The sequence below is a fragment of the Curcuma longa genome, chromosome 11 (assembly GCF_044706935.1).
Source record: "Curcuma longa cultivar G26 ecotype Majalengka, Jawa Barat chromosome 11, ITB_CL_G26_1.1, whole genome shotgun sequence".
In the NCBI taxonomy this organism is placed as follows: domain Eukaryota; kingdom Viridiplantae; phylum Streptophyta; class Magnoliopsida; order Zingiberales; family Zingiberaceae; genus Curcuma; species Curcuma longa.
The window spans coordinates 13,192,491-13,219,243 of record NC_133871.1 but is presented as its reverse complement, the minus strand read 5'-3'; the positions used below and the strand labels follow the sequence as shown (position 1 = coordinate 13,219,243).

General features: G+C 39.2%; 5 protein-coding genes and 1 pseudogene across 5 annotated transcripts; 2 read left to right on the top strand and 4 right to left on the bottom strand.

The window, feature by feature from the left end:
- Nucleotides 1-284: 284 nt before the first annotated feature.
- On the bottom strand, nucleotides 285-3,837 carry LOC141838163 (receptor-like protein EIX2; annotated as a pseudogene).
- A 3,218-nt stretch (nucleotides 3,838-7,055) lies between these two features.
- Nucleotides 7,056-9,204, top strand: LOC141838166 (uncharacterized). Its single transcript, XM_074725570.1, has 4 exons — nucleotides 7,056-7,142; nucleotides 7,233-7,750; nucleotides 7,835-7,933; nucleotides 9,050-9,204. Exons 1-3 carry the CDS (start codon nucleotides 7,073-7,075, stop codon nucleotides 7,922-7,924), a joined length of 678 nt encoding a protein of 225 aa, XP_074581671.1. The 5' UTR covers nucleotides 7,056-7,072; the 3' UTR covers nucleotides 7,925-7,933; nucleotides 9,050-9,204.
- A 283-nt stretch (nucleotides 9,205-9,487) lies between these two features.
- On the bottom strand, nucleotides 9,488-10,715 carry LOC141838165 (DNA damage-repair/toleration protein DRT102). Its single transcript, XM_074725568.1, has one exon. It carries the CDS (start codon nucleotides 10,675-10,677, stop codon nucleotides 9,739-9,741), a length of 939 nt encoding a protein of 312 aa, XP_074581669.1. The 5' UTR covers nucleotides 10,678-10,715; the 3' UTR covers nucleotides 9,488-9,738.
- Nucleotides 10,716-11,222: 507 nt separating this feature from the next.
- LOC141842062 (E3 ubiquitin-protein ligase At1g63170-like) lies at nucleotides 11,223-12,243 on the top strand. Its single transcript, XM_074730281.1, has 2 exons — nucleotides 11,223-11,992; nucleotides 12,061-12,243. The coding sequence occupies exons 1-2, from the start codon at nucleotides 11,243-11,245 to the stop codon at nucleotides 12,205-12,207; spliced, it is 897 nt and encodes a 298-aa protein (XP_074586382.1). The 5' UTR covers nucleotides 11,223-11,242; the 3' UTR covers nucleotides 12,208-12,243.
- Nucleotides 12,244-12,473: 230 nt separating this feature from the next.
- LOC141838048 (uncharacterized) lies at nucleotides 12,474-13,109 on the bottom strand. Its single transcript, XM_074725438.1, has 2 exons — nucleotides 12,682-13,109; nucleotides 12,474-12,606 (listed from the first exon to the last, which is right to left on the bottom strand). Exons 1-2 carry the CDS (start codon nucleotides 13,107-13,109, stop codon nucleotides 12,474-12,476), a joined length of 561 nt encoding a protein of 186 aa, XP_074581539.1.
- Nucleotides 13,110-13,796: 687 nt separating this feature from the next.
- Nucleotides 13,797-14,351, bottom strand: LOC141837907 (uncharacterized). Its single transcript, XM_074725273.1, has one exon. It carries the CDS (start codon nucleotides 14,349-14,351, stop codon nucleotides 13,797-13,799), a length of 555 nt encoding a protein of 184 aa, XP_074581374.1.
- Between the last annotated feature and the right edge of the window lie 12,402 nt (nucleotides 14,352-26,753).

The following is a 26,753-nucleotide window of genomic DNA, read 5'->3' as shown; positions in this document are numbered from 1 at the left end:
TAGTTATACAACCAGATATAGCAAAGGCAATAGTTAATCAATATATGTCTGAGAACAAAGAGGCATAATATCCTTACACAAGGTTTGATCCAAGGAAAGATGTATGGCAAACTTTGAGATGTCTGATCAACTAGAGTTGGAACTGATAGCTAGCCTGAGCGATACAAAATTATAGATGTGACTAGTTGCTTTTAGTTTGATTCATAAGAAATATGGATGTTCAAAAGATCTGCAGAATATGCTACATAGTGCTAATTTATAGTTAATACAAAAATCATCAGGCAAATTGACAAGTGGAACAATGTCCCAAATGGTTCTACAAATACATAACAGAAGTTTGCAAATACTTCCTTATTTCACACAACACCAAATCATAGCACCATTATTCATATTCTAGCTAGTAGAGCAGCAAACAAGTTGGAGAGTTTCCCTTTGATGAGAAATTAAAGTAGCAGTAGCAAATTATAAGGCTTTCAAGTTCATCTAATTTGCTCCTTTAATTTGTCTTCACCTTCCAAACTTCATTGCGAGTTGCACATAACTCCAGTCGTAAATCCTGTCCACCATTTGGAAGACAGCAATTCTGATGGACTTTTTCATGATCATTGTGCCCCAATATGCCCAAAATCCGACTATAAATCCCATAGCAATGAAGGCATAATTCAGAACTTTTTCAAGCTTGCCGCCATTACCATCATCATCATCTCTTGCATGAAGTGGACCTCGCTGGGCTTCATCACTAGGACACTCGGGTAGTGGCCAACCACAAAGGTCCTTGTTGCCAGCATATATCGCAGGGTCATCGAAGGTTGAAAATTGATTTCCTGTTGGGATTCTTCCGGACAAGTTATTGAAAGAGAGATTCAAGTGGCTTAGAAAGTTTAGAGCAGAAAAGTTGGAGGGAATTGTGCCGGTGAGATTGTTCATTGACAAGTCGAGAGAAAATAACTCTGTCATAGTGTCAATGTTTTCAGGAATTCTACCCGTAAAGTGATTGTTGGACAAGCTCAGGAAGTGCAGACCAAGAAGCATCATCATCTCTTTTGGGATTTCACCAGAAAGATTATTGTGCGATAGGTCTATGCTGGTTACAAGGGAGAGAATGGTAATGTATTCATTGGTTGATCCTTTGGCAGTTATTAAGATCTTATCCTTTGGTAAATTTTGACTCCTGTTAAATGCAATTTCACAACGCAAATTTTTCACTACAGGCATTAGAATTGGTATAATCTTGAAACATAGCACTGAAATTTCCTACAGATGAAGGTATTTTACCAAATAGTTTATTGAAAGAAAGATCCAAGACCCTAAGAGAAGTGAGATATCCTATATTTACTGGGATGACACCGGTGAAAGAGTTTGAACTCAAACGTAAAATTTCTAGAGCAGTGAGATATCCAACCCATGTGGGTATTTCACCAGAAAATTTATTTTCACCGAGATCAAGAGTGATTAACCATTTACAATTTTTTAGGAAAGAAGGAAATTGTCCAGAGATACTATTATTGTTCAAATGTAGATACTCTAACGCAGGAGGAAATGAGCTTTGACATTGTGGGAATGTGCCAGATAAGTGATTGTTAGACAAATCAATGACACCTAAGGAAGTTAAATTACACAAGACGGGTGGAAAACTACCACTTATGTGGTTATCAGACAACACCAAAATTCGAAGGGAATGTGTATTCTCTAAGCTCGTTGGAATTGGCCCTTCAAATGAGTTGTTTGAAAGATCAGTAAATGGAGAAAGAGTGGAAGGTATTGGACCACTCAAATTATTTGAGCTTAAGTCAAGATTTTGAAGCGAAACTTTTGAAATGAAATTTGAGAACCAGAGTGGAATTGATCCTGAGAGTCCTACCCCAGATAGATACAGTGAATGCAAATGCCTTTGGGATTGGATCCATGAAGGAAATGTACCTCCCAAATGACAGGAACTCATATCAATTTCAGAGGCATTAAAGGGGGGAAGCCAATCATGCGGTAGAAGGACATTCAAGGAGTTAAAAGATATATTGAAATACAACAAGCTTGCAAGTTGAGAAAAGTGAGCTTCAGTCATGTTACCTCGCAGAGAATTTGAGGAGAGGTCCAGTTCCTCTAATTGAGCCAACAGTCCAAGGTTGGATGGAACACTTCCGCTCAAATTATTGTCAGCAATGCGTAAGGATGATAACCTTGCTCCTTGTGGGCAATCGGATAAGCCATCAAGTAGATTCGCTAACTCTCCATTGATATTGTTCAATGGCAAATGTAGTATGCTGAGGTTGCATAGGCGCCCAAAAGACTTTGGTATTTGCCCTGATAAGTGGTTTTCTGATACATCCAAATGCTGCAAGGTGGAAATTCTACCAATCATTTCTGGTATTTGCCCATTGATTGAGTTGGCATGTAAATCTAAATACAACATATTTTGAAGATTCCCCAATTTTTTTGGTATTTCTCCAGTAATATTATTTTCTGACAAATCCAATTCCTCCAAAGAAACTGAATTACCAACACTCTCTGGTATCCATCCTGTGATATTGTTTCTGCTCAAATATAGAACTACCAAATTTGTAAGGTTTCCTAGGCTCAGTGGCATCTCTCCTGTTATATGATTTCCAGACAAATCAAGATACTCCAAATGGATAAGTTTCCCTATTGTTCTTGGAATATCTCCAGTTATTTGATTGCTATCTATACTCAAGTGTCTCAAGCTTGTGAAATTCCCTAACATCTCTGGGATTCTCCCATAAATGTTATTCCAATCTAATGCTAGGAACTCCAGTTGGTGCGGAAGGATCGACAAAATTGTTGAAATATCTCCAGATAAAAAATTCCCACCCACATTTAAATGTTGCAACATTCTGCTAGCATTCTTCATGATTGTAGAAATTTCTCCTGCTATTTCATTATAGGACAAATCTAGCTTCCTCAAATTATGGAGAGCCCCCAAAGCAACTGAAAGCGCCTCGGCATCAAACAGTACTCCCTCCAGCATCCAGAGAGATCGAGGTGTTCAAGATTACTGGCATTAGACAACCACCTCAACATTGAAGCACTGATGCCCCATTCATACCAATTGAGATCGAGCATGGTGAGGGATGTGAGGTTAAATGTGGGTAATGAAGGTGGAACACATGGGAGACTTGCATCCCCCAAAAGCAACACTTGAAGAGTAGGAATCAAATTAATTTGGTGGAGCCAATTGGTTGCTTTAGAGAGGTCTACACAACGCATGTCGAGATATCGTAGAGAATTTAAGTTGGAGAGCCAACTTAAGTCATAGGAGAACAAATTTGTAAATGAATAACAATTTCCAAGGTCAAGGTGTTGTATGTGGGAAAGATTCCCTAACATGGGAGGAATTAATCCTTTGAAAAAGGCATTGGAGAGGTTAAGGTATTCCAAGTGCACAAGTGAGGCAATCATTTGGGGTACATGGGCATATGAGAAGTTATTAAAGCTCAAATCCAAGTATCTCAAATGCTTCAGTTCAAACAGAGAAGGATTTACCTTGCTCGCACCAATACTCTCCGCTACCCATGAATCATATTCATAGGGATAATGAAGGTCGAGCCTAGTGACATAACCAGTAACATTGTCACAAGCAACTCCTCTCCACTTGCAGCAGTCATAGCCAGTCCATGAAGATAACCATTCGTCGGGATCATACATGTCACCCTTGATGGCAAGTAAAGCTCTTCTTTCACTCTCTAAGCAGTTGTTCCCTCTCGTGGCATGTAAAGAATCACCACAGCTTGCTCTGATGCTCAACAATATTAAGGCGACGAAGATAACTATAGCATGCTTTGAGGAACTAGAAATCGCCTTGAAGTCCCAATTAAGAGCCATTCATAAATTGATTCTCTCTCTAGGAAAGAAGGGAAGAGTAGAGAAGCTATGAGTTGGAGGTAAGACAATCCTTAGTGTGCTTATATAGGTGATCTTCACCATGTGAAAGGTCATCAAAATGTTTGATTTTGTTTGGAAAATTGGATGGCTTTTATTCATGATAGTCCAAGTTAAGTCGAGCAAATATTAATTGTCATTTTGATTACCAACGACCACCTACTATGATCGTAGGGCCAGAGTAGAAATAAACGTTGACTTTGTGGCTATTCATTATTTGGTATGCCATCCATATGCTGTAGCTAGTCAACCCCTTAGACTTTTGGCTTTTAGGTTGAATGAGTCGAGATATAAAATTATATCTTTATTAACTTAATTATATCAGATTCCTCTCCAATTTCTACTTTATAGATTAGGTTCTTAATTTTATCATAAACTCTTTTTTTATAAATAAAAAATAAAAATAAAAAAAACCACATGAAAAAGTAGACATCCAATTTTAGACCACATAATATTGTGCAATTAGAGCTCTCTCTCCCTCTCTCTCTTTCAGTTAGCAATTGTTTCCCTCTTTCGTTATCATTTTCATAATCAATGCCCACCTAGTGTGACTGATCAACAAGTTAATTTATTTTATTAATAATATAAAATTTCTTTTAAAATAAAAAATAGAATTTAATTTTTAAACCTTGTGAGAAGTCCCAAATTAGTGACTGGTGACCATGAGCTCGATCGAGCAAGTGATTTCTCAACACGCGGACATTTTAGGAAAAACAAATTAAATGCTATTTTGATATTTAAAAATCATTTAAAAAAATACCCTTTTAGTGATTTCTCTTAATCTTAATAATAAAAATAGAAAATTGAATTAGATAGATGCCAATTCTTAAGATTTTTATGTATGCGTATCTGATACGAGAGAAGGTCCCCTCACCTTTATCTACGTCAAAGTCAAGCAAACTTGTATATTTAATGGCCTCACCATTAATGGAGTCACCTTGAATTAATTGTTCAAAGGTGTCCATTTCCTTATCTCTTTCTTGGAACAAGTTAGAAGAATTATTGCTATTGATAATTTAAAGGGTCAAGTCCTTGGCTTTCATTGAATCAGTCAAAAGCTAAAATTCAATTGGAATATCTAATTAACTTATCTAGATTAGATTGCCTTTTTTAAAAAATAAAAAAATAGATATTCAATTTAGAACCAATTAGAAAGCAAATCATTTGGATTGGAATATCTTCTATAACTTAATTAGATTCGATTGCTCTTTTTTATTCTAAAAATAGAAAAATGGGCACTCAATTTTAGAGCAGGAGCAAATTAATTCAATAGGAATATATATCTTCATTAACTTAATTAGATCAGTTTATTTATTTTTTTTAATTAGAAAAATAGAACAATGGAGACAACGGGAATAACATGGCAAATGGAATGGAACTTAATGGGATGAATGAAAGAATTATTGCGAGACCAAACTAATCAAGCAACAAATAGAAAAGCCAATGTCACGATTATTTGTTCTGCCGATATTCACATTGCGTCTTAATCCCTCCCGAGTGTCGATGAAGTAAATACAATTTGCTTTGAGTCCAACAAAATCTTCAGCATATAATAAATAAGCATTATATATTCATGCCTATAAAAATAGACTTGTTTTTCAAACATCCATCGATCTAACTCCATCTCAACAAACACTACTTTCACAATTATACTTAAAAAATCATAAATCCTATGGTCTCACGCTTTAATAAAGTTTCAAACATAGACTTATTTATTATATTTGCTTGGAAATTTTTTTTTTAAATCTAAATTGTAACAAAAACTCAGTTTGGTTAAATTTAGGATCATGATTTTTTATCCCAAGAAAATCTGAAATTGATTCTATGCGATTCCAATTTTATTCGATCGATCGGATCCCTTATAAAAAAATATCTTGATAAATTTTTATGAGTCTCATTATTTATTTATATTTTACATTATATATATAAATAATGTATTTTATATATTATTTATATTTTATGTAGAATATGAAAAGATAAATAAAAAACTAAAATATTGAAAGGAATAGGAAAGAAGCGTAGTAGAAAATTGTAGAATGAATAAAAAAAATAAAAGGTATAATGAATAAAAAAATAAAATATTGAAGATATATCTACAGATATTTTTAAAGTATATATTTTAATGAATTTAATTTATTTTTTAAAAAATCATTATCAAATAATAATTTTATTTTTATTATCCATGGATTGTCTATACATGAGTGAGTAGGAAAACCGAACTTTCTCTCTCTATATTAAAAAAGCATGACATTTTTCATAAATATCTTTGTAAAAAAAAATATATCCCTAAATCCTATATAAAAAATAATTTATATTAGATACTTTACAGCAAAAGATAGAGTCCATCACTCTAATGATTCTATACGATCGATTCTATGATCATATGTGAGAAAGTAATTAAAAAATTATAGTTGATCACTATGAGTAAAGACATTGTCTTATCTTCCACTATAATAAGTCTGTCCTATAATAATCAATTCAATCATGTTCTAAAAGTTATATTATATACTCAGTGTGTATACAAGGAGACACGCCCCCACGGGCTTGCTCGCATGGTTAGCGCAGGGTAGTTACTACCATGAGGCTTTGGGTTCGATTCCTGCGTGAATTAAAAGCCCTCCCTTACGCTAGCCATGATGAGAAAAAGGTCAAAATGACCGTCCGTGATTTACTCCCTTTGGACACTTGTGGAGCCGGGACCAGGAGGCCGCTAAGGTGGCGGTTCCACCTTTTTGCTACCGTGTATACAAGGAGACACAGTGTGTCAGTGTAGAATAAATTTCAACTTGATTATCTATAGATTTGTCCAAATACTCTGTCTCCATTTCAATGGCGGCAGTTATGAATCGCAAAGAGTGGAGAACAAGATTAAAACAAATTAGATGGCACGATTACAAGTGTTGCAGTTCTAGTGGGGCATCTACTGCGCTCGATCTGCTGCCGCCTTCATCTTCTTCCTCTTCCACTTAAATCTCCCGCCCATCCCTTCCAAATCTCCCTTACAATCTCCCAGATCCCCCATTTTCCTACTCTGCCTCACTTTTTTGTTTCTGTCGGCCAAAGTTTTGATTTTGACCAGCAATTTTCGATAAAGTAGCCAACTTTTGAATTCAACAAGGAGGAAGAAGAGTAGATTTGTTGTACAGGTCGAAATCCTTCATCCAGAACTCCCTCCCTCATGCCGAAGAAGAGAAAGGCGGCCAAGCGTAAGAAGACGGCCGTCGCCACCGCCGATCTTCCTGCTAAAGGTTAATTCTTCTTCCTCCTCTCTTTCTCCTCCGTTCTAATGATTGTTTTCCTATTTGAACTCTTTTTTGTCCGTGCACGTGAATCTTCAGACAATGGTAATCAAGACGGCAGGGCGCCGCCTCAACCTGAGGAGATCAAGGAGAATGACGGCGGATCTACCGCGTCTTCTTCCTCTGCGTCTTCGTCCCCTCGAGAACACCATTGTTCTCGACCTGCCGAAGAGTTCTCGGGGTCTGAAACCGTTGCCTTTGATGGCTCAACGGAAGGAGTGGTCTTGGTCCAGAACGACGAAGAGGAGTCTTCTGTCGTTGTGAAGGAAGCAACATTTAGCTCTACCACAGAGTCATTTCCTAAATCCAAGGATTCCATTGTCGAAGCTACTAAATATCAGGAGGAACATGAGGAAGCTGTCGACGAATCTGCTGTTCCGTTTGAAAAGATTGTTGTTTTGGCTGAAGAGGAGAGGCAAGTTGATGAAATTGCTTTGGCTGAAGTCCAAGTGAAAGTAGTGCTGCTTCCTGATGCAGATGAGACGGCCAAACAACTCAATGAGAGTCATGGAGACCGGTGCTGTGGTGGCAGAGATGAGACTCTGCCTGCAGCTGAGGTGCTGAAGTTCTAACTTTTATCGCGCTAATTCATCTAATTCAATTAAAGTGCTGATTAGGAATGAATGACTTGATACATCTAGCTTACTCTACCTCCTCCGGTCGTCGTCGTTGGTCGTACATCATGGTGGAGTTGCTGTGGCTTGCTCGATGTCTTTGCAGGTTCTGGGTGATTAAATGAGGTAAATGCTTAGTTGGAAGATCTTCTACCTTCTCAGTAGAATGCCAACTTTTCAGGTAGATTTCTGTTTGTAGTGTTGGTGTAAGAAACATACTTGTTCAGCTACGGCTATTATTTCTCGTCTAGGATGAACTGAACATTGACAAGTGCCCACAATTATCAGCTTCTGGTCTGATTCAAGTCATTCTCCATTACTAGTATATGCATTACATTTTTGTAGCAAATACATTAGCTGATAAGTGAGGGCAAAGATGAAAGCTTAGGGTGTTTGGATACTATAACCTATGACTAATTTTTAGCACGTTTGTTTTGACTTGAGAGCAAATAGATATGACAGTTATGATATGGCTCAAGGTTACTTGGTTCTCGTATTAGTTGGGCAGACAACCAAATATAGCAAATGAAATAGTTAATCAACATATGTATGACTTAGGTACGTTGTAGGGTGGATGATTTAAATATTTCATTTAAAGTTCACCAGTTGAATGAAGCTTGCTGAAAATACTAACAAATCTATATGATAGATGGGCTTAGTGTATGTATCAGTTATAATATGATTTATCTTCCTTTTCTGGTTAAAATTAAGCACATTTTCTGTACAGTAATTGAAGTTAGCTTCAGAATATTATCCTTCATACAAAATCTGTTAAAATCATTATTACATCATGTTTGCAATCTTCAAAATTCTATTTTCTGTTCAGATAAGCTGAGGGGCCATATTAGCCTGAGAGATAGTTCGAGGCAGACTTACTAATAATGATTAACAGATTTTGTATGAAGGATAATACAGGATAAGTGCTTCAGATATAAGAAATTGATTGTACTTAACAAAATGTACGGTGTTAAGTTTAGAAAAAATAGTTGTCTGCGAGGGATAGCCCTTCAAAGACAAATGAAGATGGAATCATAAAGGATCATTAGCTTAAAGGTTTTAACCTTGGTGGACTCTTCATCTACCCTTTCCCACTCTGGGTTGACATCCAAAATCTCTAAATATCATTCAATCATATCATAACAAATTAACTATTCCTTTTAAGATTATTCTAAAGAATCTAGTTGTCTTTTAGCAGCTTGGCTGCATAGTTATATCTAATACATTGCATTCTTGGTGATGCAGAACTTGATTGCCGGGTTTGAGACAGCAAAGCAATGAATGGGTCCAATGCTTTCGATGAGTATTTGCTATCAGTCGCTGCGGTTTTATGCAGCTCTTGTTGTATTTCTTGTTTGGACGGTTTCATACTCTTATAGCTCTGCGTCTGTGGTAGTCAAATTTATGGTGTATCTTGTTGTTCTAATTAACCTATTTGGATGTGTATAATCTTCCAGTTCATTAATCTCTCCTTCCATAACCATGTTTTGGCTGCTGAAAACAAGTCTTCACAGAGATTTTGTTAACCATGTCAAACACACCTAACAGAACTAGCAGTCAATTTCAGAATCAGATTCTGAAAAGCAAATGCAAATGCAGTGATTTCAAGCATTTGAATCCTACCTTATTGCATGCATTGGTGAAGATCCAAGGCTTCATTGCCAATAAAGGTTTGCACAATTATTCCAGGAAAAGCAACTGATAATTTGTAACAACACACAAGACACACCAAAGTTCTTACAAATTTTTTTCAACACTGTTTCTCTTCACTTCCTAGCACCAGTTTTCCAAGCATCATTTTATTCTAACAAGCAGCAATTCACTCTTAGCTAAAGTAACACAGTCGTGCTCAGAAACAAGCAAGATCATCATATTTAGAGCCATAAACATAGGATTAAAGCTTCACATATGTACCTTAGAAGGAGCGTCTCATCTCATTTGCCACTGCCTGCGAGCTCCTTGTCAATGGCTTCGTTAGCTGCTTCCAGGTCCTCATCAAGGAAGATATCCCAATCCCCGTCCCACCGGATGAAGAACTCAGTATCCGTAAAGTACTTGACTCGATGCACATCCCCTGCCGGCGTGAACAGGAAGTCCCCATCTTCAAGATCATAGCTCTCCTTTTTGGTCAAATTCCAAACTTTCTTCTTCCCTTTCATCACCAGGAGGTCGTGCCCAAAAGTGTGGTGGTGCGCCGGCTCAACGCTCCCAGCCTTAAACCTAACTATCGCTGACGTCGGGCTCTCGCGCACAATCTTCATCTCGCCGCCCGGCATGATCCCGACGGGCTCAAAAGTGATGTCTTTCCTCAGGCAGCAGATGGCACAGGAGGAGACGACGTTGGGGATGGCAGCCATCTCTTTTGGGGCGTTATCGAGGAAGTCCTGGATATCATCCGGCCAATCGGCGTCACCGGAGGCCGGGCAGGGAGCTTTGAAGGGGGTTTTGAGCCAGGTTTCAAGAATCTTGATGGCGTCCTCGGGGGCGGTGTTCATGCCGGATACGGTGAGGACGTTGCAGGCGCTGATAGATCTTGCGTTGGCGGCATCGCCCTCGGTGAAGCAGGCGGCGGCATAGACCCGAGGGAACTTGTTGGCGAACATGGAAACGCCGACTCCAGTGCCACAGGCGATGACGCCGCGGGTCTCGGGGGAAGAGCCTCCAGAAGCGGCGGCAGCGCTCACGCGGCGACCGACCTGTTCGGCGACAGAATAGTATTTGTCGGTGCCGAGGTCGACGACTTCTACGCCGGGGAGGGAGCGGAGGTGGGCGACGAGGGCATCCTTGAGGGGGCAACCGAACGGATCGGCTCCGGTGTAGATCTTGAAGGCGGGCGCGCCGGCGGCGCTGGTGCCGTTCTCCGCCGAAGCCATCTTCTCTCTCTCTCTCTTGGCAACAGAAATATCAATCATTGATGCGATTTATGATTCGTTTAATAGATTAAAAATAAGGTCGAAATTGCCATAAAATATCTATTTCATATTTAAAAAATCTGCTCGAAGATAAGCGACGAGAAGCTATAATTTGACATCTTATTGGGCCTACCCAAACCTTAACTAAGCCCGTTATATCTTATTGGGCCTCCTCAAGCCCATTACTACGTAATTATCTTCTTCTCCGATATAAAAGCTCTACCCGGTCAAAAAAGTTACTAAATAAAGAAATTATCTTATTAGCTTGGTAGTTGGTTGTTGATTCAACTATAATTTTGTTTGCTTAAGCAGGGGAATTGGTTTGGCCAACAGTTGAAGGATGATTGATAATCCCCTGATCAACACTTGAATCCAAAGCAAAGTTTGTTAGATTCTTGGTCACCATCTTAACCCAACTTCCCACCTTACTTCCGTTCCACCTTACTAAGCAATCCATGGCTGCTATCCTCCTCCATCCTTGGACCGAGAAGAAGAAGAAGAAGAATTAAGAAGAAGAAGGCCGGGGATGCCGCCGGCAGATAACAATGTCGCTGATGGACCTCGGACTGTGCCGCTTGCATTCCTGATGAGGATGGCCCTGCGGATCGCGAGAGCCCGGTGGTTTGGCTTCTTGAGACGTGTGTTCCGGTACCAGAACGCGTCGACGTCCGACTTAGTTTCCAACCCTTTCAATTCCTCGCCGTGGCTGGCAGCGGAGTTCGTCGTGCTGGTGGCGCAAATCATCGTAGTCACCGCCACCATGGCCGTCTCTGGAAGAGAGAACCCGGTTTGGCCCCTTAGGATTTGGCTCGGCGGCTACAACCTCGGGAACCTCCTCAGCCTTCCTCTAATCTACTGGCGCTACCGCCACTCGGCCCTCAGCCTCGACTCCGACGATCTCGAGCAACTCTCGAGAACGACCATTGATGACTCTTCTTCGTACTTGATGAACAAATCGAGGACGTTCCTCGAGTTGTTCTTCGCGATATGGTTCGTGATGGGCAACGTGTGGATCTTCGACTCGCGCCACGGATCGTTCGACAGAGCTCCAAAACTTCACGTGCTGTGCATAGCGATCCTCTCATGGAACGCCCTCCTCTACTCCTTCCCCTTCCTGCTCTGCGTCCTGCTCTGCTGCTGCGTGCCTCTGATAAGCAACCGTCTGGGCTTCAACATGAACTTGGCCTCCGCCGATCGAGGCGCATCGGAGGATCAACTCTCGAAGCTGCCTCGACGGCGATTCAAGGAAGTCAGGGATCTTGCAAACGAGAACCAAGTGAGTCATACAAATCCGAATTGCAATGAGCCTTGAATTCAAAGTTTAATTTGCTCAAAAATTGGCAGGAGTGCTGCATATGTTTGGCACAGTACGGTGAGAGGGAGGAGGTGAGGCAGCTGCCGTGCCAGCATCTCTTCCATCTCAACTGCGTGGATCAGTGGTTGAGGATTACGTCTTCGTGTCCTCTGTGCAAACAGGAGCTTGAGAAGTGATCTCGTTCTCCAGTTTTAGCATATAATTTTTTTTTTTTTAAAAAGGAATTTGCGATATTAAAGCAGAAGTATACAACAATCAAGATTTACTGCAACTAACGATCAACTTGCTGCTGTAAATATCTGAAATAATTGTAAAGGAATTCAGCATTATGCAAGCCTTCAACAGTGAATCGGTGATTACAACTGTTACTTCGACGAATTTAATCAAATGATGTACCAAATCATCAAGCCATACAATAAACAATCCTCTCTGAGTTGCCTAATTAGTAGGCGCTGTTCTTGACCTGAAACGCTATGGCCAACGATAGGCTGTTGCTCATCAACTTCTTGAGGATGCTGGTGGCGTCGGCCACCGGCGACACCACCCCCGGGTTCGCGCTGAACACGTCGTTGCACCTGTGTTGAATATGGAAGTTTGTTTAGAATCATTCTCGCGTGTCGATCGATCTCTGTTTAACAACGCATGCGTACCTTCCGACGGAGACCAGCGCGGCGGAGATGGCGCCAGTCACCTCGGTGTGTGCCTTCCCTTGGCTGATCGCTTCGCCCTGCTTCTGCTTGGCCTCCTGCATATCCGCCACCGCACTCTCGAATGCATCCATGCAGACCCCCAGGTTCTTCTTCAGGATTTCGTCGGCGTTCGGCGCGGCCATGGCGCTCGCCGTGGTCTTGCGCGCCTCCTCTGCTTGTTCCAGGGAATCCTGGATGGCGGCCTTGGTGAGGTCGCCCAGCGTGGTGGCGCCCGACTTGGAGATGAGGTTGGTGCAGAGCTGCGGCACAGTGACATACTCGCAGGCGGCGGCGAAATCGGCGGCAACATCGGCGGCGACGCGACCTGGACAGGCGGAGGCCGCGAGGGCGACGAGGAGCAGGGCGGCAGCGCCGAGGAAGCGGGCCATCGTCGTCGATGAGTTAGTTATCAACGTTTGCCTCTCTCTGTTTTTCGACGAATTGGTGAGAGAACAGAGCGCCAAGTCAACGGTATGAAACAAGGAAGAGAGGAGCTGCTTAAATACAAGGGACGTCCTTTGGCGTTCTTGGTTGTGGCTAATTTGTTGACCATTTCTTTAGGGACGTCCCTTGTGTTTAAAATTTCTCCACCGTTGTAAATATGGTTTAAATTTAGGAAAAATACAAAATAATAGTGTGAGTTATTCAAAAGAAAAAGAAAAATCTATAAAGAATGCCCTGTCCAAAAGCAATATAATAGAGCCGACAAGTTTCTGCCAAAGCTTCAATTTTGATGGCGAGAAAGCATGCAGGAATACAATTGGAATAAAGAGAGCAGATCCTCGTAATTAATCCATTTCCTTTGTCTCTTTAATTTCTTTCACAATTCAAACGGATGGCAGTAGTTGGCTGAGTTTAGAATTGATCAGATTTTAGATATCGAATGAGAATCGATAAGGGCATTCTTAGACATATCTCTGTCTCTCTCCATGCATACGCTCAACTCAACAATGGATTTCTGAATAGAATTTAACAGAGGATAAGATCTAAAGATCTAACAATAGATTCCGATTCAAAAAACCAACAAAACAATTCCATATTCAACCAATGTGGAATATCGCTCTTCCCACCTTCAATCACACGCTTCTCGCAAGCATTTCCAAGTACCTTCTGTAAGACTCCTGCTTCTCCAGCCTAAACTTCTCGTGGCAGCTCGCGATGAACTTCTCCGCCAGCTGATCAATCTCATTTCCGCCCTCGTTGTCGTCGTCTTTGTCATTGCGGCCTCTGCTCTTCTCCTCCGCCGGCGGTGACTCGACTTGGTCACCATCCATGTCCTCCGCGGAGATCATTGAGTTCCATGTGGCGTCGTAGTACAAGCACTGGCTGACGTCGAAGAACTCCTCCGAATAGCACGGCGGCTCCGGAATTGGGATGATGTGGGAGGAAGAGTGGTGGGCGTGGGACTTGTTCCTTCTCCTGTGCTTGCAGAACTTGTGGATTTTGATGATGGTCGTGCTCTTCTTGTGGAAGAGCTCCATGAACATGGACTTGGCGGCCCGGACGGCATGGCGGACGTGTTGAATCACGTAGGATTTGATGAAGATTTTGATCTTGAGGGAGGTTGAGTTTGTGAATTGAGAAGGAGAGTGCAAGTAGTTCAGATGGTGGTGGTGGTGGTGGTAAGCCATGAAATCTAGTAGATTGCTAACATGATGCTTTCTCTAGGCTTAAATATGTACATATAAGCTATCATGCCATTAAGATAGGGCAAATTGGTCACATTGTGGACCCTTACAAAAAAGTGATTGTCTTCTCTGTTGCTAGGGACAAGTTTTGTTCTTCCATGTTGAGGATTCCTTTTGTTTAAATATCAAATTTAGTTTCATGTTTAATCGATTGTATACTCACTTTAATACATAGAACAAGTACATGGCACATGGAAGCGTGAGACATGAACATTCATTCATTCATTCTTTTGTTTCAAACATTTTATATTTATTTATTTTCAAGTCACTTCAGCATCTGCAAAGCACTCACTCTCCCTTCATTTTATATTTATTTTGATCAAAATCACGAGGCATTTGCACACCTTGCAGATGCAAATTAAACAGCACTGCAGTGGTTCAGGAACATAAATAGGAACGAATGCAGAAACTGATTGTATCATGATAAGAGTTTGAGGAACTTTCAGGGTTTGCCGGGAAGGAGATTTGGCACCAGTGCAACACAGATGAAAGGTGATGGCGATCGATCAGAGATGGAATCTTATACCACCACCTTTTGTTCTTCTGTAATTGCTTCATTTGAAAGTTACAGGATTTGCACAAAATACTATAAAGCAGGTTGTACCATGACCCTCTTGCTCTTATCATGTCTAGGTCTGTACTATACCAGCAGCATCCAAAGATCACTGGGATGGTTTTCTGTTTTGTGATAGATTGTCTTTTAATTATATTTACTGAAGAAATGGAAAGGAATGGAACCACATTATATGTGTTGTCTTCTACAAGGCAGAAAGGAATACCAATTCTCTTCTTGCTAACTATTTTATTTTCAGATCAGTTTGTTAATTTGTCTTCAGATTTGATTTTTTAGGTGATTCTTAGTGGAAATAAACTTTTTTTTTAAAACAACACTTTGGGACTTGATAGCCATTAATTAGTTTGCAAATTTACATGTGATATATCAAATTCTGAGACCATAAAATAATTTTATGAGCCCAAAAATATTAAAATTTTTATCTTTGAAAATGCTTTCAGACTGCAACAAACAAAATTATGTAACTAAGCATTTTTCTCAAATTGTAGAAAAAATATCCTCCCTCTACTTGAATTTACTCAAAAGAGTTATCAACTTAATTATATATGTCAGCTGTATAATGTACATAAAAATGAAAATGTGGATAAAAATAAATTTTTTTATTTTTTATTATAGAAGACATCTCGAATGAACCTAAATATCAAATAAATATATTTAATCGAACACTAATAAGTCAAGTCATCAATATTTAAAATGTCATAAACAATCTATAAATAAATTTATTTAGACTTTACATACATCTCAAATAAAATCCAAGTGAAAATGAATAGCTCCCATTTCATTCTTGCTTCTCCCTAGGCTATGCAATATGAGTAACTCTTAATTTTAATTAATTTATATATGAACTATTATAGAAATGAGCATAAATTCTTTTATACTTTAACTTGCTCTAAAATATATTTTTTTAATCATTTAAAATATAATCACAAGTTGATTATTTTATTTTTTTAATCAATACTTATGCATTAGTAATTTTCCTCCTACATATATTTTTTTAGTACCAGCAGTTTTTATATTAATATATTTCCAAATTTAATTAGTTTGCAACAATATTTTTTTATAAGGAAATTAAATGCCCTTTAGTAACTGAAACAAACGCTATTCTTTTTCCACGGGAACTGTATTAAGCATCCAAGCATTTGACCATCCTTTAACTCGCCATTAATGCAATCTTAACTCTCCACAGTAGTTATTAATAATGTCGACCTAATTAACTCTTCCTCCTTGACTTGATTAAAAAATACAAAGGCACAGTCAGTTTTCCCACATATTGACACCTCTCTCTTATCCTTTAACCATGCATCAAATGCTGCATAAATAATAAATTAATACTCTTTTGCACTGCTTTCAGATAATCCCCTATATATACTTAATTCACTGCTGCATGTCAATATTTGTTCCCAGAGATAATAATTCCATGGTGTGTTTTTCTGCATGCTAATATTTTTTTTACGTGAAGATTTATGATACATATCTAATTATCTAATTTCTGCCTGCAGCAGGATCATAGAACAGTAGCAATGATATTGAGCGTAATTACCACTGTTCTGAACAGTACTGTGCTAGTGGCTGCTTCGGTTCACAATGTGCTATACTATGGTGCCAAAGGAGATGGGCTCACAGATGATACCCAAGTGATTAATATTTTTTAAATTTTTTGCCATGAAATTATCGATTATCTATGTGTTATGTAGTTAATGTGTTATCGTCATTGTTACTGTTTTTCAGGCATTTTTAAAAGGTTGGAATGCAGTGTGTGCAGATGCTGGGGCTCCTACTCTTCTTGTTCCATCAGGGAAAACCTTCTTGTTGAGCCAAATTATATTCTCTGGCCCATGCAAAGCTAAAATCCATGTTCAGGTAATTAATTCACAATTAATATATATATATATATATATTGCAAATTTAAATTTATAAAAAAATGTGTACAGATTGATGGAACGCTCGTGAGACCAAACGTGGTATGGGAGAGCTATGTTCAAAGTTGGATTCTGTTTAACGGTCTCAATGGGTTGGTTATTGACGGTTACGGAGAGATCAACGGCCAGGGACGACCTTATTCGCAATGCAAAAATAGACACGTAAGTATATATTTTTCACATTTTCCCCTATTTTTCTTTTTTTTTTTAAAAAAATTATTTTAAAAAAAATTTGCAGAGATGCTCCACTGCCCCCGATGTAAGAGCGAAAATAATAATTATTAAAAATTAAACTCTTCAAAATTTTTTTAAAAAAAGAAATATGTAAATAAATACCAGGCGTTAGTTGTGACGAACTGCGACGGATCAACGGTGAGGGGATTATGGATCAGGAACAGCCCAAAAATGCACGTGGTGTTGGGCTTCAGTTCGCAGGCCCAAATTCATGAGCTCACCTTGAGCGCTCCGGGAGGAAGCCCAAATACTACGCAGAAAGACATCTGCGGGACGTGGAATACTACGGCGGGCATCAACCGTTGAAACAGTCAAAGCGTCTTCTGTCCGGTCGGTCTTCTTCATGCAGCAAGCATGTCCCCAGCCAGCCCGCCCTTTCTTTACCTCCTCCTCCCCTCTACAATCTACAGGGGACTGAGCCTACCGTTGAAACAGTCAAAGCATGTGTGTCCGGTCGGTCTTCTTCATGCAGCAAGCATGTCCCCAGCCAGCCCGCCCTTCTTTACCTCCTCCTCCCCTCTACAATCTACAAGGGACTGAGCCTGAGTGATACAGTGGTGGAAAAATGAATCCCCAACAATCTTCTCCTCCCCCTCCCCTCTACAAGGATGAACAAATCCTATGCTTGGCTTGTCTGAAAGCAGATTCTGAAATCCGATATTTTTCTGAAAATCGACTGAAAACTCATATCCAAGATCGTCACCATCACTACAAAAAAAAACCGTGATTAGCGACCGAATTTTCGGTCGCTAAATTCGATTAACGACCGATTAGCGACCGATAAAAAAAATCGTAAAAAATTTAGTCGTTATTAGATTTAGCCGACCGAATTAGCGACCGAACTCAAATTCGGTCGCTAAAATTAGCGACCGATTTCAAATTCGGTCGCTAATTTTAGCGACCGAACTCGAATTCGGTCGCTAATTTTAGCGACCGAATTCGAGTTCGGTCGCTAATTAGCAACTGTTTTTTATGTTCGTCGCTAAAATTAGCGACCAAACTCGAGTTCGATCGCTAATTTTAGCGACCGAATTCGAGTTCGGTCGCTAATTAGCGATCGATTTTTATGTTTCGTCGTTAATATTAACGACTGAATTTGAATTCAGTCGCTAATTTTAACGACCGAACTTGAATTCGATCGCTAATTCCGTCGTTAATATTTTTAAAAAATTATCAACATCCCATGATTATATTTATATACAATCAATATTAAAGCTTTCTCATACCATCTATACAATCCACATTTTAAATACATATTATAAATTTATATAAATGATAAAACAATTAATTTCTTATTAAAGAGAAACTTGTTCATACATAATTCTCACAAAATAATCTTTGAAATGAAAAGATTAAATAGAAAATTACAATCTTATTTTCTATAACTACATCTACATAGACATCACACACAACTCCAACACTCAATCCTATAAGACTTTCTTACAGTACAATTTTCTTTGTCATCCTCTATGGTGCTCGTAGTAATTCTCTGTGATAATCTCATCCTCAGCAATCTTGTATCCAACCATTGAGCACGTGATTTATTCACAATCACCTGTTTCACAAAGCAAAAAAGAATAAATGATCACAACTTATCAAAATAAGCAAAGGATTAATAGAATATTTAATTCAGACAAAGTTCCTCTAGCTTTCTCCTCAAAAAAGAATATATAAAATAAAAAAAGAATTATCAAAGAAATTTAAAACAAAAACAAACCGTTGCTAAGCTAATTCCTCTAGCTTTCTCCTCAGGGGCTTTGTCAATCTCATCAAAAGCAACTGCTTTAGCTTTTCCCTCATCAGAAAGAACCTAGAGAGAAAAAAAATCTTAATGAACAAAGATGTACATAAAAACTAAAGTAAACAGTTATAAAAACTTATTTGGCTTTAACTTATAGAGGTTATGACAACAAAGAATGACTAAAACTAAACTCTTTAGAACAGAAATCCATAAAACAACAATAGTATGTAGAGAAATGAACAAATTGAATAGTAAACAAAAGAAAATAATTCTAATCGCAACTGAAAGGCAAGCTAACCTTTATAATTGCTGCTGTGAGAGTGGTTTTCCCATGATCAACATGCCCAATTGTACCAACATTGACATGAGGTTTCCTAGAAAAAAAGAAAAACCATCTACATCTAAACTCAAAACTGCATAAAAGTTCTTCACTTGTGTGTCTTCCTATTATTAGTGTGACACAAAAGATTATCAAAATGGATCAAATATTAGAATGAACATACATAAAAAGGGTAGTTAACCAAACTAGAAACACAATATAACTGAAGAATCCAACAAGCACAAAAATAAAAAAGAACATAACCACCATGACACCTTACTTAAAATTGATGGACACGATTTGGATCCTCTTCAATAGGGAAGTAGCGAATTGTGATGAATAGCCAATAGGCAAAAATCTAAATTTGTCTTATTGCATATCGCATCATCAAGCTGCACAATCAACAAAGTATTCAACATACCACTAGCATAACAGTCATGTTATGTTGCAAAAGCCAGGATGCAACCTGTAAAAAAAATATATCCTCAAAAAAGAATCCTATTGTCAGTTAAATAAAGCAAACTAGGATAAAAGCACTTACTTTAGATAGATTAGTAGATTTTCCAACTCCATTGACACTAACAAAAACCACAACATAAGGTATCCCTTGCTCCTTAGCCGCATGGACATCTCACAATATATCAATGGATCGTTTTGGCGTTAGAATGCCAAGAAGAGCATCTTCCATAGCTGCCTGCAATTTCTAAAGTGGTGTTTTGTAAGGTTGCAAAATATGCCTCTGCATTGAAATTAAACCTTTAAACCTCCAGCAGAGAATATTGACAAACAACAAAGTTATGTACCTGGATTAGGGTAGAAACTCTTTCCTTCAAGAAACAACAAAGTTATGTACCTGGAATTGTAACACCCCCCCTCTTTCTTACTAATAATGAGATGTTACGTACTTAAACTTTCTCATTACTTTTACTTATTAAATGAAAATAACTCAGATAAATCTTTTTTTTTCTAGCATGCGGAAGCAAAAGAAATAAAAATAAACTTCTTGGACGTAAAGTAAACATTTATATAATTCTTGATCTTATTCCGCGGTTCCGCCGACACCACACATCAAACACTTTTCCAGCTGCCTCCTCTTTCCTATAATTTTTCCTTTCATTTATCTGCAATATGAGGAATGCAAACTATAAGCAATGCTTAGTAAGTACATCATCTAACTCACAAAAATCATAGAAAACTTCGTCATAACATATGCTATTATATGAAAGAAAATGCTGGTAAATGATGGGGGAAAACTTATACTATATATAAGTGAAAATAAATAAACATCCTTCTTTGGGCCCAGCGAGGTATCAATGTAGACATCTCTTATATAGGCGAACCTTGTGCCTTGAATTCCTTTCCTTGTGGGTGAATCTTGTGCCCGGAATTCATTGTGGGCGAACCTTGTGCCCTGGATTCCTTCCTTGTGGGCGAACCTTGTGCCCGGAATCCTTTATGCCTTGCATTTCTTATGGGCGAACCTTGTGCCCGATACCCGCCTCTTAAAAGTAAAATACCTTTCTTATACTTTTTATATCATGCAATTCTACCATTTACATATGCTTTAACAAAATCATGCATATACTTTAATAAAATCATACTATGGAAAAACAGAAACAACGGAACTACTCATACTGCAGGTGAGAGATGCACTTACCTTCTGCGCTAATTTTCTTACAATTCTTCCGTTAGAGAAAAAAAGATTTCCTCGGCGATCTTCCTATGTCTACGCGTTCTTCTCGCGGAGAGGAGCGTCCTTGTAGAAGAAGTTCTCCGAAAGTCTTCCTTATGATCCTAGGGGACGGACTCCTCGTTCTTCAGGTTTGGGGCGCCGAGAGGGAGGAGAAAAGAGGGCGACGACATTCTGGGCGAGAGGTGAGGGAAGGGTTTTCGAAGATAATCAAAATCCTCTCTTAAGCCTCCTATTTATATTAAGTGATTCCTAGACCTAATTTGTCGATAAATAAAATTCGGTTCTTTTTTTTTTGTAACAGACCTGCTGCGCACTTGGTTATTGGAACTATCCTAAATTCTAAAAGGTCACAGGTTCAAATCCAGCCTCGGACATTTTCCGATTTTTAAATCGAACTCAACTATAATTATATTTCGGTTCCTTCTTTTTCGGAACAGACTTGCTGGCTCTCTTGGTCATTGGAATTATTTTAAGAATTACAAATTCTTAAAGGTCGCGGATTCAAATCTCATCTAGGACATGTACGCTCCTATTTATTTTTGCTACTTCCGCTAATATAAAAATTCCAGAAAAATATTCTAAAATTCCAGAAAAATCATAGAATATTTCTAAAATTATTTTTGAGAATTTTTGAGCGCTACAATTTATAATTAGCCCTTATCTCTTTATGAAGTATTCTAAATCTAACCAATAATCTTAAGTGAGGAAAATACGGGTGTTACAGGAATATTGACAAACAACTAACTTTTTCCTCGACCTAAGGGGGCAGGCCGCGCCATCAGCCCCTACCACGCCACCAACCCTGCTAACCCTGCTGCCGTGCCACTAGACCCGCGGTCGGCCGCGCCACCAGCCCCGCACTCGGCCACGGAACCGGCTGCGCCACCAGACCAGCGGTCGGCCGCGCCACCAGCCGCGCCCAACACCAACAAAAAAACAAAATCGACCCTAACAAACTTACCCCGAGACGACGGAGAGAAATCCCGCCATAAATATCCCAACGGAGTAGGAGATCGGAGAGAAATCATAGAGACCCGGTAGCTAAAATTAGCGACCGAACCTAGGTTCAGTCGCTAATTTAGCGACCGAAATTAAGTTCGGTCGTTATTTAGCGATCGAACTTAATTTCGGTCGCTACATTAGCGACCGCCACAAGCTTCGGTCGTTAATTTTAGCGACAAAATTCCAGAAAAATCATAGAATATTTCTAAAATTATTTTTGAGAATTTTTGAGCGCTACAATTTATAATTAACCCTTATCTCTTTATGAAGTATTCTAAATCTAACCAATAATCTTAAGTGAGGAAAATACGGGTGTTACAGGAATATTGACAAACAACTAACTTTTTCCTCGACCTAAGGGGGCAGGCCGCCCCATCAGCCCCTACCACGCCACCAACCCTGCTAACCCTGCTGCCGTGCCACTAGACCCGCGGTCGGCCGCGCCACCAGCCCCGCACTCGGCCACGGAACCGGCTGCGCCACCAGACCAGCGGTCGGCCGCGCCACCAGCCGCGCCCAACACCAACAAAAAAACAAAATCGACCCTAACAAACTTACCCCGAGACGACGGAGAGAAATCCCGCCATAAATATCCCAACGGAGTAGGAGATCGGAGAGAAATCATAGAGACCCGGTAGCTAAAATTAGCGACCGAACCTAGGTTCGGTCGCTAATTTAGCGACCGAAATTAAGTTCGGTCGTTATTTAGCGATCGAACTTAATTTCGGTCGCTACATTAGCGACCGCCACAAGCTTCGGTCGTTAATTTTAGCGACCAAACTTTTGTCGGTCGTTAAAATTTAGCTTTATTTCGCATAAGTACTGTCTAATTCAAAAATTAGCGATCCAATATTAATTCCATCGCTAATTTAGCGATCGATTTTTAAATTCCGTCGCTAAATAGCGATCGATTTTTAAATTCGGTCGCTAAATAGTGACCGATTATAATTCTGTCGCTATTTAGCGATCGGTCGCTATTTAGCGATCGATTTTTAAATTCGGTCGCTAAATTAGCGACCGTTTTAAATTTGATCGTTAAATCCGTCGCTATTTAGGGTTATTTTTGTAGTGCATGGGCGAAACAAGTTCAGGTGTGGAAGATGCTTCAATGTCTTCCCAACTAGAGCTGAACGCGATATCCACCTAGATGAAGAACATTAAGGTACATTTTTTTTCATTATTTTTTTTAAGTTTTCATCATTATTATTATTTATTTTTTATAATTTATTATTGTAGAAATGAACGGCCATCTCCAATTACGCCTAAGTTCGGCCTAATCTTCAGTCTACCGCCTAAGTTTTTATTTTGGTATTAAGTCAGTAGGTTAAGTCAGTAGGTTAAAATAGATAGGTTCCTTCGTTCTCTAGAAATCTGTAATCTGTTTTATCTAGTCGAGCTAGTGTAGTGTTTTAACGGTCTCAATGGGTTGGTTATTGACGGTTACGGAGAGATCAACGGCCAGGGACGACCTTATTGGCAATGCAAAAATAGACACGTAAGTATATATTTTTCACATTTTTCCCTATTATTCTTTTTGTTTTAAAAATATATTTTTTAAAATTTTGCAGAGATGCTCCATTGCTCCCGATGTAAGAGCGAAAATAATAATTATTAAAAATTAAACTATTCGAAGTTTTTTTTAAAGAAATATGTAAATAAATACCAGGCGTTAGTCGTGACGAACTGCGACGGGTCAACGGTGAGGGGATTACGGATCAGGAACAGCCCAAAAATACACGTGGTGTTGGGCTTCAGTTTTCAGGCCCATATTCATGGGCTCACCGTGAGCGCTCCTGGAGGAAGCCCAAATACCGACGGCGTCCACGTCAGCCACTGCCAACACGTTGCTGTGTCCAACTGCATAATTTCCACAGGTCACCACCATTTAGCGTAATTAATGAACAGATTAGAATTCTAAATGATGGTTATTACAGGAGATGATTGCGTTTCGATCGGCAATGGCACCTTCGATGTGAACGTCAGCCGCATCACTTGCGGGCTAGGCCACGGAATAAGGTTACACCGATCGATATATCGGTTTCATTAATATAATGAACTCGATTGATCGAGTTAATCAAGCTTGTTTAATTACTTATAGTATTGGTAGCTTTGGTGCTCAAAACTCTGTCAGTCGTGGAGCAAATTAGTGTGTCGCATTCTCATATATTTCACGCAAAAAATGGACTGAGAATAAAGACATAGCAAGTAAGTAAGTTTTCTTTTTCGTCTTTCATTAGGGTTTTGAGTAAGAAACTGAGAATGGTTCTTGTTGATCGATTGAGCTGCGTGTTTGTTGGCTTGAGGATGTAGGAGGGATCGAGATATACAAAAGGGATCATCTTTGAGTACATCAACTTGACAGCAGTGCACAATCCCATCCTCATCGATCAGTACTACTGCCCTGACCACGTTTGCCCTAACAAAGTAAAGCTAGCTAGCTGAGTGTGTACGAGTCATCTTGTGGTTTTTGATTTTTCTGTATCTTGTCGTGGAGAAAGACATCGGCGGTTGCAGTGCGGGACGTGCACTACAAAAAAAAAACATCGATTAGTGACCGACTTTTCGGTCGCTAAATCCGATTAACGACCAATTAGCGACCGATTCAAAATATCGGAAAAAATTTCGTCGTAATTGGATTTAGCGACCGAAATCGAATTTGATTACTAATTAGCGACCGAAATCGAATTCGATCGCTAATATTAACGACCGAAATTGAATTCGGTCGCTAATATTAACGATCGCTAATATTAACAATCGAAATCGATTTCGATCGCTAAAATTAATGACCGAATTCAGATTCGGTCACTAATTAGCGATCAAATTCAATTTCGATCGCTAAATTTATAAATCATAGCAGAATTTTATTGTTAAAATTAGCGATTGAATACTAATTCGGTCGCTAAAATTAGCGACGAAAATTTAAATTGGTCGCTAAAATTAGCGATGGAGGTATCAAGTAAAGCAACCCATCAAGCAGTTTCGCTGCCTTATGTTTCCGGCCGCGCCACCAAGCCGGCAGCAGGCCGCGCAACTAGCCCGGCGGCCGGGTCCACCACCAGACTTGGCGGCTGGCCGTGCCACCACACCCGGCGGCCGGCCGCGCAAGAGGTCTACCGCGGGGGCGCGCCTAAGGGGAATAAGGGAGGAAAAAAATTTAGGGTTTACCTAAGACATCGGAGAAGGAGATCCCGCCGGGAAAATCACGCCGGAGGAGGAGATTGGAGAGATCGGGCAGAGGAGAGACGCAGCGAAGAGAAAGCGAAGATCGGGACAACAACGTGTGTTTAGGGTTCGGGAGGAAGTAAAGGAAAAAAACTGGGTTAAGAAAATAATTTAGTGACTGAACTAGTGGTCGATCGCTAAATTAGCGATCGAACCGGAGTTCGGTCGCTAAATTAGCGACCAATCATTAGTTCGGTCGCTAAATATTAACGACCGAATATAAATTAAATTCGGTCGCTAAATTCTTCCCTTATCGTCCGCTTCAAAAAATACCGACCCAATTAAACTTCGATCGCTAAATAACAACTGAATTTACAATTCGATCGTTAAATAGCGACTGAATTTACAATTCGATCGCTAAATAGCGACTGAATATTAACTTCGATCGTAAATTTGTGACTGGAAAAATTCGATCGCTAAAATAACGACTGAATTTACAATTTGGTCGCTAAAATAGCAACTGAATTTACAATTCGATTGTTAAATAGCGACCAAAAAAATTCAGTCACTATTTAGTGGCTGAAATGTAAATTAGTTGCTATTTTAGCGATCGAAAAAATTTCGATCGCTAAATCCGTTGCTAATCGTGGGGTTTTTTTTGTAGTGGTGGAATACTACGGAGTAGGAGGGACGAGCAGTCAGAGAATGGACATCAGCTAATTACCTACTGTTGAAGCAGTCAAAGCAATTTCCCTCACATTTGTAGTGTGTGTTCGTGTTCGGCCGCTCTTCTTCATGCAACAAGTGTGTCCCCAGCCCGCCCTTCTTCTAAACCATATTATGAATACCTCTTTCTCCCCTCTACATGGGACTGATAGCCTGAGAGTCTTTATAAATTATCTATCGATAAATTAGCGATCGAAATTCAAATCGATCATTACATTTAGCAATTGAACCGCAATTCGATTACTAATTAGTGATCAAAATCCTAATCGATCGCTAAATTTAACGACCGAACCACAATTCGATTGCTAAATTTAGTAATTGAATTGGATTTCGATCTCTATTTAACGAACAAATTGGATTTCGGTCGCTAAATGAGATTACGATGATTTTTTTATGATTTTTTTCGATCGCTATATTCGGTTGCTAAATGAGTTTAACGATTGATAAACGATCGAAAATTCAATCGCTAATCATTATTTTGGTAGTGCTGACTGAATGAAAACTTTCGAGTTGATTGAAGATCATCGAGCCGTTGCATTTCTACAATAACAAAATTTTAAAATTAATTAATTAATAATTACTAATTAAAGCTTAAAAATTAATAGAAGAAATTAATGTACCGTTTACATCGTGACGATTTTTGTTATGCTTTTTGAGTTTTTTTTTTAAAATATAAAGACTCATTTTTAGACAAGGCAAACAGAGAATTTCTTCATCATGGTTATAGAGGGAAGGAGGACTACCAAAATAATGATATTTAGCCATTGAATTTTTGATTGTTTATCAATCGTTAAACCCATAATGATATTTAGCCATTGAATTTTTGATTGTTTATCAATCGTTAAACCCATTTAGCAATCGAATAGTGATCGAAAAAAATCATTAAAAAAAATTCATCGTAATCTCATTTAGCGACCGAAATCCTATTTGTTCACTAAATAGCGATCAAAATCCAATTCGGTCACTAAATTTAGC

Coding starts and splice junctions, on each gene's coding strand:
- LOC141838165 (XM_074725568.1), bottom strand. CDS start 10,677: ATGGCTTCGGCGGAGAACGGCACCAGCGCCGCCGGCGCGCCCGCCTTC.
- LOC141838166 (XM_074725570.1), top strand. CDS start 7,073: ATGCCGAAGAAGAGAAAGGCGGCCAAGCGTAAGAAGACGGCCGTCGCC. Junction 7,143..7,232: donor CGCCGATCTTCCTGCTAAAG/GTTAATTCTTCT, acceptor GTGAATCTTCAG/ACAATGGTAATCAAGACGGC. Junction 7,751..7,834: donor AGACTCTGCCTGCAGCTGAG/GTGCTGAAGTTC, acceptor TGATACATCTAG/CTTACTCTACCTCCTCCGGT.
- LOC141838048 (XM_074725438.1), bottom strand. CDS start 13,109: ATGGCCCGCTTCCTCGGCGCTGCCGCCCTGCTCCTCGTCGCCCTCGCG. Junction 12,607..12,681: donor GCGCTGGTCTCCGTCGGAAG/GTACGCATGCGT, acceptor TATTCAACACAG/GTGCAACGACGTGTTCAGCG.
- LOC141837907 (XM_074725273.1), bottom strand. CDS start 14,351: ATGGCTTACCACCACCACCACCACCATCTGAACTACTTGCACTCTCCT.
- LOC141842062 (XM_074730281.1), top strand. CDS start 11,243: ATGCCGCCGGCAGATAACAATGTCGCTGATGGACCTCGGACTGTGCCG. Junction 11,993..12,060: donor ATCTTGCAAACGAGAACCAA/GTGAGTCATACA, acceptor AAAAATTGGCAG/GAGTGCTGCATATGTTTGGC.